At 39.1% G+C, this 13,815-nt stretch overlaps 2 protein-coding genes across 2 annotated transcripts in view; both read left to right on the forward strand.

The window, feature by feature from the left end:
* The window catches only part of LOC138364770 (eukaryotic translation initiation factor 5B-like), a 68,190-nt gene extending 59,243 nt beyond the window's left edge, over positions 1-8,947 (forward strand). Inside the window, exon 5 of the mRNA XM_069324741.1 lies at positions 8,934-8,947. Coding sequence (XP_069180842.1) covers positions 8,934-8,947 — 14 coding nt within the window. The remainder of the gene's footprint in view (positions 1-8,933) is intronic.
* A 995-nt stretch (positions 8,948-9,942) lies between these two features.
* Positions 9,943-11,102, forward strand: LOC123748470 (piggyBac transposable element-derived protein 4-like). Its single transcript, XM_069324742.1, has 2 exons — positions 9,943-10,862; positions 10,964-11,102. Exons 1-2 carry the CDS (start codon positions 9,943-9,945, stop codon positions 11,100-11,102), a joined length of 1,059 nt encoding a protein of 352 aa, XP_069180843.1.
* The last annotated feature ends 2,713 nt before the right edge of the window (positions 11,103-13,815 follow it).

Genomic DNA, 13,815 nt, shown 5'->3' on the forward strand with positions numbered 1-13,815 from the left:
ACGTATGCAGCCAGCCACCTGTTCGGACCCAAATCACCAAACTACATGTTGATCGCTGCCGGCTGCGCTGATTGGTCGCCGGTCTGGCTGCACCTGCACTCGCCCCCCATACTACCTGATGTCTGGGGTCGCCCCAACATCAGTCCTCAGAATGTTCAGTGCTTTCGTGGCCATCACACCTCCCAGCTAGACTCTAGCGTGTACTGAGAGAGGTGGTGGCTTTAAGCCAATATTCCAGCACCTCCCACTTAACTTTTGTATTGCACTTCTTGTTATTTTGCCTTAACGTAACTTTTCATTGTGTCATTTAATTATTCTTATTATTTTGATTCATTGATTTTATTATAAGAATTTGTTTGTGCATTTTATTCATGTTTTGATTTATTTAACGTAATTAAAATTTCATTGTTAAAGTTTACTTGTGTTTTGTGTGTCTTCTCCTTACCTTACCACAGACGAAGTTCCAGTTTTTCTATTTTTTTTTATAACTATGTGACGAGGCCATACCCCTAGCCTTAAACAACCGAACACCAACGCGTTACCGTCACATATATATATATATATATATATATATATATATATATATATATATATATGTCGTACCTAATAGCCAGAACTCACTTCTCAGCCTACTATTCAAGGCCCGATTTGCCTAATAAGCCAAGTTTTCATGAATTAATATATTTACTATAATGTTTTTCTTATGAAATGATAAAGCAACCCTTTTCTCTATGTATGAGGTCAATTTTTTTTTTATTGGAGTAAAAATTAACGTAGATATATGACCGAACCTAACCAACCCTACCTAACCTAACCTAACCTATATTTATAGGTAAGGTTAGGTTAGGTAGCCAAAAAAAGCTAGGTTAGGTTAGGTTAGGTAGGTTAGGTAGACGAAAAAACATTAATTCATGAAAACTTGGCTTATTAGGCAAATCGGGCCTTGAATAGTAGGCTGAGAAGTGCGTTCTGGCTATTAGGTACGACATATATATATATATATATATATATATATATATATATATATATATATATATATGTCGTACCTAATAGCCAGAACGCACTTCTCAGCCTACTATTCAAGGCCCGATTTGCCTAATAAGCCAAGTTTTCATGAATTAATGTTTTTTCGTCTACCTAACCTACCTAACCTAACCTAACCTAGCTTTTTTTGGCTACCTAACCTAACCTTACCTATAAATATAGGTTAGGTTAGGTTAGGTAGGGTTGGTTAGGTTCGGTCATATATCTACGTTAATTTTAACTCCAATAAAAAAAAATTGACCTCATACATAGAGAAAAGGGTTGCTTTATCATTTCATAAGAAAAAAATTATAGTAAATATATTAATTCAGGAAAACTTGGCTTATTAGGCAAATCGGGCCTTGAATAGTAGGCTGAGAAGTGAGTTCTGGCTACTAGGTACGACATATATATATATATATATATGTCGTACCTAGTAGCCAGAACTCACTTCTCAGCCTACTATTCAAGGCCCGATTTGCCTAATAAGCCAAGTTTTCCTGAATTAATATATTTACTATAATTTTTTTCTTATGAAATGATAAAGGTACCCTTTTCACTATGTATGAGGTCAATTTTTTTTTATTGGAGTTAAAATTAACGTAGATATATGACCGAACCTAACCAACCCTACCTAACCTAACCTAACCTATATATATAGGTAAGGTTAGGTTAGGTAGCCAAAAAAACCTAGGTTAGGTTAGGTTAGGTAGGTTAGGTAGACGAAAAAACATTAATTCATGAAAACTTGGCTTATTAGGCAAATCGGGCCTTGCATAGTAGGCTGAGAAGTGCGTTCTGGCTACTAGGTACGACATATATATATGTATATATATATATATATATATGTCGTACCTAGTAGCCAGAACTCACTTCTCAGCCTACTATGCAAGGCCCGATTTGCCTAATAAGCCAAGTTTTCATGAATTAATTGCTTTTCGACTACCTAACCTACCTAACCTAACCTAACCTAACTTTTTTGGCTACCTAACCTAACCTATAAAGATAGGTTAGGTTAGGTTAGGTAGGGTTGGTTAGGTTCGGTCATATATCTACGTTAATTTGAACTCCAATAAAAACAAATTGACATCTTACATAATGAAATGGGTTGCTTTATCATTTCATAAGAAAAAAATTAGAGAAAATATATTAATTCATGAAAACTTGGCTTATTAGGCAAATCGGGCCTTGCATTGTAGGCTGAAAAGTGAGTTCTGGCTACTAGGTACGACATATATATATATATATATATATATATATATATATATATATATATATATATATATATATATATATATATATATATATATATATATATATTATTAAATATGACCGAAAAAGTAAGATTAATAATTCTAACAAGAATTTTCTCAATCTTTCGTACATTACGCTTCACTGTTGGAGGTAAATCAAAAATCAATTCTCCAAAATTCATTTTATTTCTAGTCTGACGCGACACGGGCGCGTTTCGTAAAACTTATTACATTTTCAAAGACTTTAGTTCACAAATACACAACTGAATAGAACTTACGTATCTCCGATTTTATATCTACATTTGAGTGAGGTGGAAGGGGTGATGTGGCATTAACACAAGACAGAACAAAATGTGGTATTAATAGGGTATTAATTTCATCAACACAAGACAGAACAAGGGTATTAATAGGGTATTAATTTCATCAACACAAGACAGAACACGAAACAATAGATATTGAATAGAAGTGTTTGTAGAAAGCCTATTGGTCCATATTTCTTGATGCTTCTATATTGGAGCAGAGTCTTGAGGTGGGTAGAATATAGTTGTGCAATAATTGGCTGTTGATTGCTGGTGTTGACTTCTTGATGTGTAGTGCCTCGCAAACGTCAAGCCGCCTGCTATCGCTGTATCTATCGATGATTTCTGTGTTGTTTACTAGGATTTCTCTGGCGATGGTTTGGTTGTGGGAAGAGATTATATGTTCCTTAATGGAGCCCTGTTGCTTATGCATCGTTAAACGCCTAGAAAGAGATGTTGTTGTCTTGCCTATATACTGGTTTTTTTGGAGCTTACAGTCCCCAAGTGGGCATTTGAAGGCATAGACGACGTTAGTCTCTTTTAAAGCGTTCTGTTTTGTGTCTGGAGAGTTTCTCATGAGTAGGCTGGCCGTTTTTCTGGCCAAAACCAGAAAAACGGCCAGCCTTTGCCGATTGCTTTGAAATTTTGACATAACGTTGCATTCGAATAGGCGCATCTTTTTATATATCTACTATATACATGCCTGACCTGTAACAGGAAAAATACATGTTTTTTGACAAACAGCGCCATCTGTTGAGCGTAAGAGCAACACACGCGGTAATCTCCGAAATTTCTTCACCGATTGCTTTGAAATTTTGACTTAACGTTGCATTCGAATAGGTGCATCTTTTTATATACCTACTATATAGATTCCAACTCTGAAACAGGTAAAAACATGCGTTTTGAAAAACAGCGCCATCTGTTGCATGCAAGAGCAACACACATGCGATATTAATATGTTAAAATTCTTTTCAATGTTTCTGAATGCATTGATAAATGGAATTTCCATAGATTTTGATTTATTTTCATTTTTATTTATTTATTTTGTGTGAATTGCATTGGAATTGAGCTTCCTTGTATATAAATAAAAATGTATATGTTCGTTTGTTCAAAATCGCTAATTTCCGAAAGCTCTGCACAGATTGCTTTCAAATTTTCACACAATGTTCCATTTGCACCCGAGCAGGTTTTTATATACATATTGTATTGATGTCACATCTGTGAAGGAAAAAACATGCTTTTTGTGAGAAGCTTTTTTCATTTTTGCAAAGAAATTTTTATCCATTTGTAAAGAGGTTTATTAAAAACCTCTTTACCGATTGCTTTGAAACTTTGACTCAACGTTGCATTTGAATAGGTGTGTGTTTTCATAAACCAACTATATACATACCTCACCTGTGACAGGAAAAAAACTTTTTTTTTCTGTTTAAAAACAGCGCCATCTGTTGGACATAATGAGCAACACATGCTGTAATCTCCCAAAGTTCTTCACCGAATGCTTTGAAATTCTGACACAATGTTCCATTCGAATTTGCGCCTGTTTTTACATACATACTATATAGATGCCATACTTGTGACTGGTAAAAACGTTTTCTTTCAAAAACAGCGCCATTTATTGTACATATTACCAACACACACGATATATTAAATATGTTATGAATTCCATTTCAATGTTTCGGATTGTTTTGATAAATTGAATTTTCATAGATTTAAATTTATTTTAATTTTGATTTAAATATTTTGTGTGACATTGCGATGGAACTGAGCTTTGTTGTTTACGATACCGTTAATTTCGTGCGTGTAGCTATTTTTTTATTATTTTTTTTTCATTTCGTTTTTTAATTGTTTTTCCTATATTTCAGTGATGGAAACGTCAGATCATTTAATGTTCACAATTTTTTTATTAGAACATCAGATTATTTGGGAATACATCGGACGAGCGAATTGGGAATGGTGGGCAGGATGAGGTGACGGGAGTGCGGGATAGTACTGAGGATTGCAGGACAGGCAAGGGGGGAAAGTGATGTGGAGAACGAGGGAGTTGGGGATGGTGGGGACGAGGAGACTGGGGAATGGAGAATAGGACAAGAGGACAGGAGAGTGAGGGTTGGTGCAGAGGACGAGGGAACACGGGAGGAGGGAATGATAGGGAGGACAAGGGGGCGGAGGAGTGGGAGATGGTGGAGAGGACAAGGGGATGGTGAGGAGCACATGAGCACATTGGGAGTGAGGAGGGAAGAAATGGCAGGGAGAACTGAGAGACAGGGGAAAGGTTGCTGTGGCTCAGCAACGCACATGCATTGCTGAGCCACAGCAACGCGTGGCCGGGTACTGCTAGTATGTATATATATATATATATATATATATATATATATATATATATATATATATATATATATATATATATATATATATATATATATATATATATATATATATATATATATATATATATATAATATATATATATATATATATATATATATATATATATATATATATATATATATATATATATATATATATATATATATAATATATATATATATATATATATATATATATATATATATATATATATATATATATATATATATATAAATTTGTTCCCATATAAAAATTTATTTGCTAATTTTTATATGGGAACCATCGAAGATAGGGTCTTCAGTAGCAGACAAAAACTAACTGTATACTGCCGTTATGTAGATGACATATTCGTAATAGTAAAAGACTCAGATGAACTAATTGACCTAAAAAGACACCTAGAGAGAGAGTCAGTACTCCGATTTACACATGAAAATAGTGAAAATAACAGTCTGCCATTCTTGGATGTACTAATAACAAAAACAAGAACCTCTTTAAGCACCAACGTATATACCAAGCCCACCAACATAGGATTATGCCTGAACGGTAGAAGTGAGTGCCCCCAAAGATACAAAGCCAGTGTTCTCAATGCTTATATTCGTCGAGCGCTTACCCACTGCTCTGAATGGAGCAACGTGAGTAGAGAGTTTGAAAGAGTAACTCAGGTATTGGTGAACAACGGATATAGCAACGCGGAAATAAACGCTGCTATAAGAAGACACTTGGACCGTTGGTATAATTCAGAACCTAGAACAGAAACCACAACACCCCCAATAAAATTATATTACAAATCAACCATGCACAGTGAACATATAGAAGAGGAAAGAATAATGAAAGAAATAATCCGTAAAGGAGTAAAAAGCACTACTCCTAACCAAAACATAAACCTGATAATATTCTACAAAACCAAGAAGACTTCCGAACTCCTTATCAAAAACAGCCCGAAGCCGACGGAGAACCCTCTACAGCAGTCAAGCGTTGTATACATGTACACTTGCCCCCACGAAGGATGTAACCTTCAATGTAAGTACATAGGTATGACGTCGACCAAGCTGACGAGGCGTTTGACATGCCATCTTCAATCTGGTGCCCCTAGGAATCACATGAGACAAGCCCATGACATTACTCTAACAAGAGAAATGTTGAACAAGAATACTTGCATAATAGACAAAACCCAAGATTCAAGAAGATTACAAATTCTTGAGGCAATTCACATAAGAATAGAGCGACCTACCATGAACACCCAAATCACGGAACTATTTACTCTACCCACCATGAGAGTAAGGACAAGACAAGAACATATCGATGCCAACACAGAAGACAATGTCCAACATAACAGGCCAATTACACTGGATTAATCTTTGTGTTTAGATAGGAGATGCCTCGTATGGGCCAATAAGCCTTCTGCAGCCCCTATGTTTATCCCTTATGTATCCCCCCATGTTTTCACCTTAATTGTATTATCACCTGACCTAATGCGGGTATAAAATCAACTAGTATTGTAAGATCTGTTCACTTGAGAATGAACCATGGAGGTTCGAAACGTCGTGCAAATTATATAAATAAGTGTAATACACTCTATAGTAAATCACTTCTTTTCTTCACCTTAAAAGTACGAAAATGAGTTTTGGAGAACTCCTATTTCAATTAAGCCCTGATGCTAAGAAAATAGTTAGAGGGATAGAAGCCGTAAACCAGAAAATAATAAATACAGAATATGCGGTCATATTCAATGAAATATATATATATATATATATATATATATATATATATATATATATATATATATATATATATATATATATATATATATATATATATGTCGTACCTAATAGCCAGAACGCACTTCTCAGCCTACTATGCAAGGCCCAATTTGCCTAATAAGCCAAGTTTTCATGAATTAATGTTTTTTCGACTACCTAACCTACCTAACCTAATCTAACCTAACTTTTTCGGCTACCTAACCTAACCTAACCTATAGAGATAGGTTAGGTTATGTTAGGTAGGGTTGGTTAGGTTCAGTCATATATCTACGTTAATTTTAACTCCAATAAAAAAAAATTGACCTCATACATAATGAAATGGGTAGCTTTATCTTTTCATAAGAAAAAAAATTGAGAAAATATATTAATTCATGAAAACTTGGCTTAATAGGCAAATCGGGCCTTGCATAGTAGGCTGAGAAGTGCAAGGCCCGATTTGCCTAATAAGCCAAGTTTTCATGAATTAATGGTTTTTCGACCACCTAACACTTTCGCGCTCTCGGCACTCAAAAAAAAATAATACCCTAGATGCTTTGGGTCCTCCGCGCGCCTACGCGGTAAGACCGAAAAATTGTACACTCTTTTTACTGTCCTGACAATAATTGAAGGCGCACGTATTTAAATTTGGTATCACTGTGTTCGAAATGAAATTTTCTATAAGAGCATACCTATAAAATGCCGCCCAAGCATAAGGACTATCAACACCAAATAAAAAACTAATCAGATCACTCGCCAAGAGCGCCAAACAGCAACAAAATGTTTCCACTCTCTTAATGGTTGCGATGCCTACAGTTGTCCTACATCGCTAATTGTGGTATCATTGGAATCGCAATAAAATTCTCTACACTGACATATGCATATGAATGTATAATAAAGATAATTGCCCAGCCGCATGAGTGTGGGAAGTGGAGAGTAGTTAGCCGCGAGCGCACTGGCGAAAACACAGGGGGGAAATCATGCTTGGAAAGTTTATATATTTATACGTTTCCTGACCCTACTTTTCTATGACCGTATTTCTTTTTTATACCAATGTGTTCGCAATAAAATTTTCTATAAGATGAAATGTATAACAATTGTACAAAGCATGTGTAAGAGAAGCGCCAAATATAGAACCACGTCGCTCAGTATGCGTTCGCGGCAGAAACGAAAGCATTGTTTTCGTTCGTTTGGTGTTTGTCATGTTTATACTTGTTGAAACATTTTATAATTTGTATGACAGTGATCGCAGTAAAATTCCCTACACAGACATATACATAACACATACAAATATTTCCTACGTGTTGGATATATCAACGGCTAAAGGGAACGTACTGCCACACGCCCGCCACACCCAGAGCCACACCCGCCACACCCCCAAACATACTTTGTGTTTTTTTTTTTACTCATAGAAGTTTATGTGATATAATATTCATTCTGGTACCAAAAAATTCGCAAATAAATTCTCTACAAAACGTATATAATATAACTTCTTATAGATAATAAAAAATTCCAAATAGGTGTACTTACCCTGTCTATGTTGGTTGAAGATCAACAGTTGAGCATTTTTTCTTCACTCCACCATCTTCAGGCTTCTGATCCTGAAGTTGCTCATCTGATGTTTCTTAGGTGGAGTGAAGCTGTTGGCGGTGGTTATTTTTTCTCCACCCAAAATATCTTTCTTCGGTGGTACCTTGTGTAGCAAGGCGCAGGGCACAGTGCCACATCACAAGTTTTACATCCATATCTCACGTCCCTCCTTATGCCAGACTTGAAACAAACACGGCATCTTTTTTTAGCCAAGTGCACGAGTTCATGCGTCAACTTGTAGTTGAGACGTTGTTCTGAATCTATAATTCTTCTATTTCTTGGATGCACTGGAGGAATATTGTCTTCTACAGGAACAACCAAACTTGTAGTAGAATCTTCTATGAAATCGGACACATCAAGTGGTTCTATGTCCTCAATGTCCATTTCAGAATTTGTGGTTGATGAGTGGGGTTGAGGTGTTGAGGTGAACAGAGGACGCCTCGCACCAGATGGCCCGGGTGTTGAAACTGCCGTGTCAGCAGGAGGAGCTACGCTGGCATCTATGTCGGGAACATGTGGTATATTTGTTGTTGTTGGCCATTCCTCGCTGTTCCACGCCAACAAGGCTTTTATTCCTACTGCGTGAAACTCTAATAATGTTAGTTTTTTGTGTCTGTTGAGTAGTGGTTATACAATGCGTATGCATTGTGCATGGCCATTTGCAGGAAATAAAAAGTGATCTTCTTTGTCCATTTGTGCGTTTTTCTTGCAAACTCATAATATTTGACCATTTGATCAAAATGATCAACACCTTTCATGAACTTATTGTAATCCACTATGGCCTTGGGTTTGTTCATTTTCACAATTTCTACTCCAGTTTTCTACTCTACTCTACACTTTCGCGCTTTAGATTATCCATGAGTCGTCACCGTATTTTCTTACGTTGCCGCATAACAGACTACGCCTGTAGTCCATCGAAAAAAATATTTGTATAAATTCCATTTTCTAACCGATCTGGATGGGGATACTCTCAGATTTTTCGCCATGAAATTCCCGTTCTCCCTGACCGAACACATGGCATCTCGGCCTACCCGGTCACGTGGTCGACTCATTGTTTTGTTGACACCATAAGTGCCCACACTGCGCTCCCCTCTCGCGGCAAACGTGACCCGTTTTACGCATTTATTTCCGTTCCGTTTCCGTTCTTGTGTACCTAAAACCAATTCAATACCTTCAACATGGATGCTGCACCAGGAACAAGCAGTGGAACGCAAAAGAAAGGTAGGAAATCTAGGAAAGCAGAAGAGATCGCCATGATTCACGATCTGTATCGTGGGGTCAAGCTCACTCCATCCAAGATTCCCGACGTTGTTGAAGCCTTTTCAGGGTCTTCTGATGATGAATTTGAGGCTGACGAACCTGAAAATGATGTGTTATATGAGGTTTCCACAACTGATGATGATATTTCGAGTGAGAGTGAGGATGAGAGTGAAGAAGAAGCCCCTGCCCCGCCTCGCGGAAACCGCACGTGTCCGGTACCAAAGAGGGCTAGGCTGGGTGATGAGTGGAATCGTTGCAATACTCCTCCCATCGTTGATGACTTTACTGCAACCCCTGGCCTAACAATTCCACTACCTGCTACTCCATTGCAGTTTTTACAATTTTTTCACTAGAGCAGTGGTTGAATACTTAGCGTATGAAATCAATTTGCATGCCACACACATCATACATCTCATGGCTGACTCAGCAAGAAACACGTGGAAACAAGTGTCGGTGAAAGAAATGGCCCAATATTTGGCCCTGTGCATGCTGATGGGCATAGTGAAGATGCCTACAATGAGGATGTACTGGCAGACGAATCAGATGTGGCATTGTCGATTCTTCAACGTGTTTATGTCGTCTGCTCGGTTCCAACACATTTCTAAGTTCTTCCACATGTATAACAAAAAAGGCGTTCCAGTGAATAATAGTGACCGACTGATAAAAGTGAGACCACTAATGGACTATTTTTCAGAAAAATTTGCATCTGTATATATCCCCAAAAAAGAATTGAGTCTCGATGAGGGTACAATGCCATGGCGAGGCCGCCTCTCTTTCAAGGTCTACAATCCCAACAAGCCTGATAAATATGGTGTAAAATTTTATATGTTGGCCGAAGGGACATCAGGCTACATATATAAATTTGATGTGTATTGTGGAATTGGAAAAACGACAGTGGAAACCGTGATGGGGTTGATGGCGCCCCTAGTCAACAAGGGTTATCATCTGTATATGGATAACTACTATAACTCGGTAAGCCTAACAGAACAATTACGTGAAGTTGGTGTTTACACATATGGCACACTTAGACTCCAACGTGGCGCCCCCAAGGATCTGCAACAAGTGGTAAAGGGTAAAATGGCAACCGACACGACCCTATACATGCGCAAGGATAACACCTTTGTTATAGTTTGGAAGGACAAGCGCCCCGTCTCTGTCATCACCAATATCCACAATGCCGACATTACTCAAGCACAGCGCAGGAAACGCGTTCGTAAACGTGACGGGAGAACTGGAGTAGAAATTGTGAAAATGAACAAACCCAAGACCATAGTGGATTACAATAAGTTCATGAAAGGTGTTGATCATTTTGATCAAATGGTCAAATATTATGAGTTTGCAAGAAAAACGCACAAATGGACAAAGAAGATCACTTTTTATTTCCTGCAAATGGCCATGCACAATGCATACGCATTGTATAACCACTACTCAACAGACACAAAAAAACTAACATTATTAGAGTTTCACGCAGTAGGAATAAAAGCCTTGTTGGCGTGGAACAGCGAGGAATGGCCAACAACAACAAATATACCACATGTTCCCGACATAGATGCCAGCGTAGCTCCTCCTGCTGACACGGCAGTTTCAACACCCGGGCCATCTGGTGCGAGGCGTCCTCTGTTCACCTCAACACCTCAACCCCACTCATCAACCACAAATTCTGAAATGGACATTGAGGACATAGAACCACTTGATGTGTCCGATTTCATAGAAGATTCTACTACAAGTTTGGTTGTTCCTGTAGAAGACAATATTCCTCCAGTGTGTAGCGAGTAGATTATCCCAATAATATACTCGCTCCAAATATAGTGTTAATATTCCTGTCAACCTTTGGAGATGAATGAGGTGAGGCGTTGCCCGGGCAACACGGTGAGGTGTTGCCCGAGCAATATAAGCAGCGGTGTAGCGAACATTGGCTAGTCTACTTTCAAGTGTGGTCTAGAGCAGACACTTGCGAGATACTGTACCAACGCTCAGTGCGCTCAACTCACACCAACGTATCACCTGTGTACTTCTGTATATTCGACCAAATATATATATAGTATCTTAGTGTCTGTGTTTATTTGTCACCATACTTTACGTAACAATAGAACCGTTACATTGGTGACCCCAGAGAGTTTCGACGATACCCAGCCACGATGGACTTTCACTGGACCTCCACTGCTGCTGCTTGCTGTGGACCGCAGCCACCTGTCATGGAACGTTGCCAACACCCTTGCCATAGCTATGATTTTCATCGCGATCGTCTCTGCATTTTCATCTACTACGGCTTGCTGCTCCACGATCACTACTCACTTATCTGGCAGCTTCATCAGTAACTACATAATGTGGGATCTACAGCCTGCCCTGCCGACTCTCCGTCGCTGCCAGGGCACTGCTTGTTCTACAGGGGCGCCCACGAAAGCTGCTCTTTCGTCAGATTCATCTACACGTTCACTGCATTCTGATACTCTGCCGACTCAAGCACTTTGCGCAGTACAGGACTTACAGCTTGCGTTTTCGACTCTTCGTCGCCTCCAGGACAATTCAGCTCTAGCAGTGATTACCTCGTTGTTCTAACTACGTGCCTACATTACCTCCTAATGTCCTGGTGCCCGAGCCCATCCGCCCCGGATCTAAATGCTCCACCAGCGACCCAAGGACGCAACAATTATGCACATTCTTCTCTCCTGCTACACCGAGCTTGTGCACACACTGCCTACATCTTTTGGTACCAGACTACAATTTCCACAGTCAACAATGTAGTACTCGGCGTGTACAGTCCTAATCAACCCAAGACACTACAGCTTCGACAAAGAGCAGACAGCAGACTACGACCGCATCGAGCCGCCACGCTCTCGCTCCCCGAGTTTAGACACACAATTCTCAATCGAGCCGCCACGCTCTCGCTCCCCGAGTTTAGACACTCACAATTCTCAATCGAGCCGCCACGCTCTCCCACATAGAGCTCCACGACTCCGGCCTCACTCAGCTCTCTGATCTGCTCCAGGCTTCGTCTCAACGTCTGCAACACTGCTAAATCCAGAGACACATCCGCCGACTACGCAGTTCACTTTTCGACCCCAATTACCAGCCGCACCACAACCTGATCCTACGACGACGGACGATCCTGTGCGACCTCCCACCCTACGACCCCAGTTAGATGACATCAGCGAAGAGGAGGAAGTTAACTTGGATGGTTATGTAACGCGAGCAGGGCGTACAATTCACCGACCAGCTAAGTTCCTTGATCAAGTATTTTTCCTTTCATCCCCTGGGAGGGGGAGTTCTGTAGCGAGTAGATTATCCCAATAATATACTCGCTCCAAATATAGTGTTAATATTCCTGTCAACCTTTGGAGATGAATGAGGTGAGGCGTTGCCCGGGCAACACGGTGAGGTGTTGCCCGAGCAATATAAGCAGCGGTGTAGCGAACATTGGCTAGTCTACTTTCAAGTGTGGTCTAGAGCAGACACTTGCGAGATACTGTACCAACGCTCAGTGCGCTCAACTCACACCAACGTATCACCTGTGTACTTCTGTATATTCGACCAAATATATATATATATAGTATCTTAGTGTCTGTGTTTATGTGTCACCATACTTTACGTAACAATAGAACCGTTACAAGTGCATCCAAGAAATAGAAGAATTATAGATCCAGAACAACGTCTCAACTACAAGTTGACGCATGAACTCGTGCACTTGGCTAAAAAAAGAAGATGCCGTGTTTGTTTCAAGTCTGGCATAAGGAGGGACGTGAGATATGGATGTAAAACTTGTGATGTGGCACTGTGCCCTGCGCCTTGCTACACAAGGTACCACCGAAGAAAGATATTTTGGGTGGAGAAAAAATAACCACCGCCAACAGCTTCACTCCACCTAAGAAACATCAGATGAGCAACTTCAGGATCAGAAGCCTGAAGATGGTGGAGTGAAGAAAAAATGCTCAACTGTTGATCTTCAATCAACATAGACAGGGTAAGTACACCTATTTGGAATTTTTTATTATCTATAAGAAGTTATATTATATACGTTTTGTAGAGAATTTATTTGCGAATTTTTTGGTACCAGAATGAATATTATATCATAAACTTCTATGAGTAAAAAAAAAAACACAAAGTATGTTTGGGGGTGTGGCTCTGGGTGTGGCGGGCGTGTGGCAGTACGTTCCCTTTAGCCGTTGATATATCCAACACGTAGGAAATATTTGTATATGTTATGTATATGTCTGTGTAGGGAATTTTACTGCGATCACTGTCATACAAATTATAAAATGTTTCAACAAGTATAAACATGACAAACAT

The sequence above is a fragment of the Procambarus clarkii genome, chromosome 14, assembly GCF_040958095.1.
Source record: "Procambarus clarkii isolate CNS0578487 chromosome 14, FALCON_Pclarkii_2.0, whole genome shotgun sequence".
Lineage (NCBI taxonomy): Eukaryota > Metazoa > Arthropoda > Malacostraca > Decapoda > Cambaridae > Procambarus > Procambarus clarkii.

What these genes read in the sequence shown, in the direction of transcription:
- LOC123748470 (XM_069324742.1), top strand. Translation starts at nt 9,943, where the DNA reads ATGGCTGACTCAGCAAGAAACACGTGGAAACAAGTGTCGGTGAAAGAA. An exon ending in CAAATGGTCAAATATTATGA is followed by an intron (nt 10,863 to 10,963) that starts GTTTGCAAGAAA and finishes ACTACTCAACAG; the next exon opens with ACACAAAAAAACTAACATTA.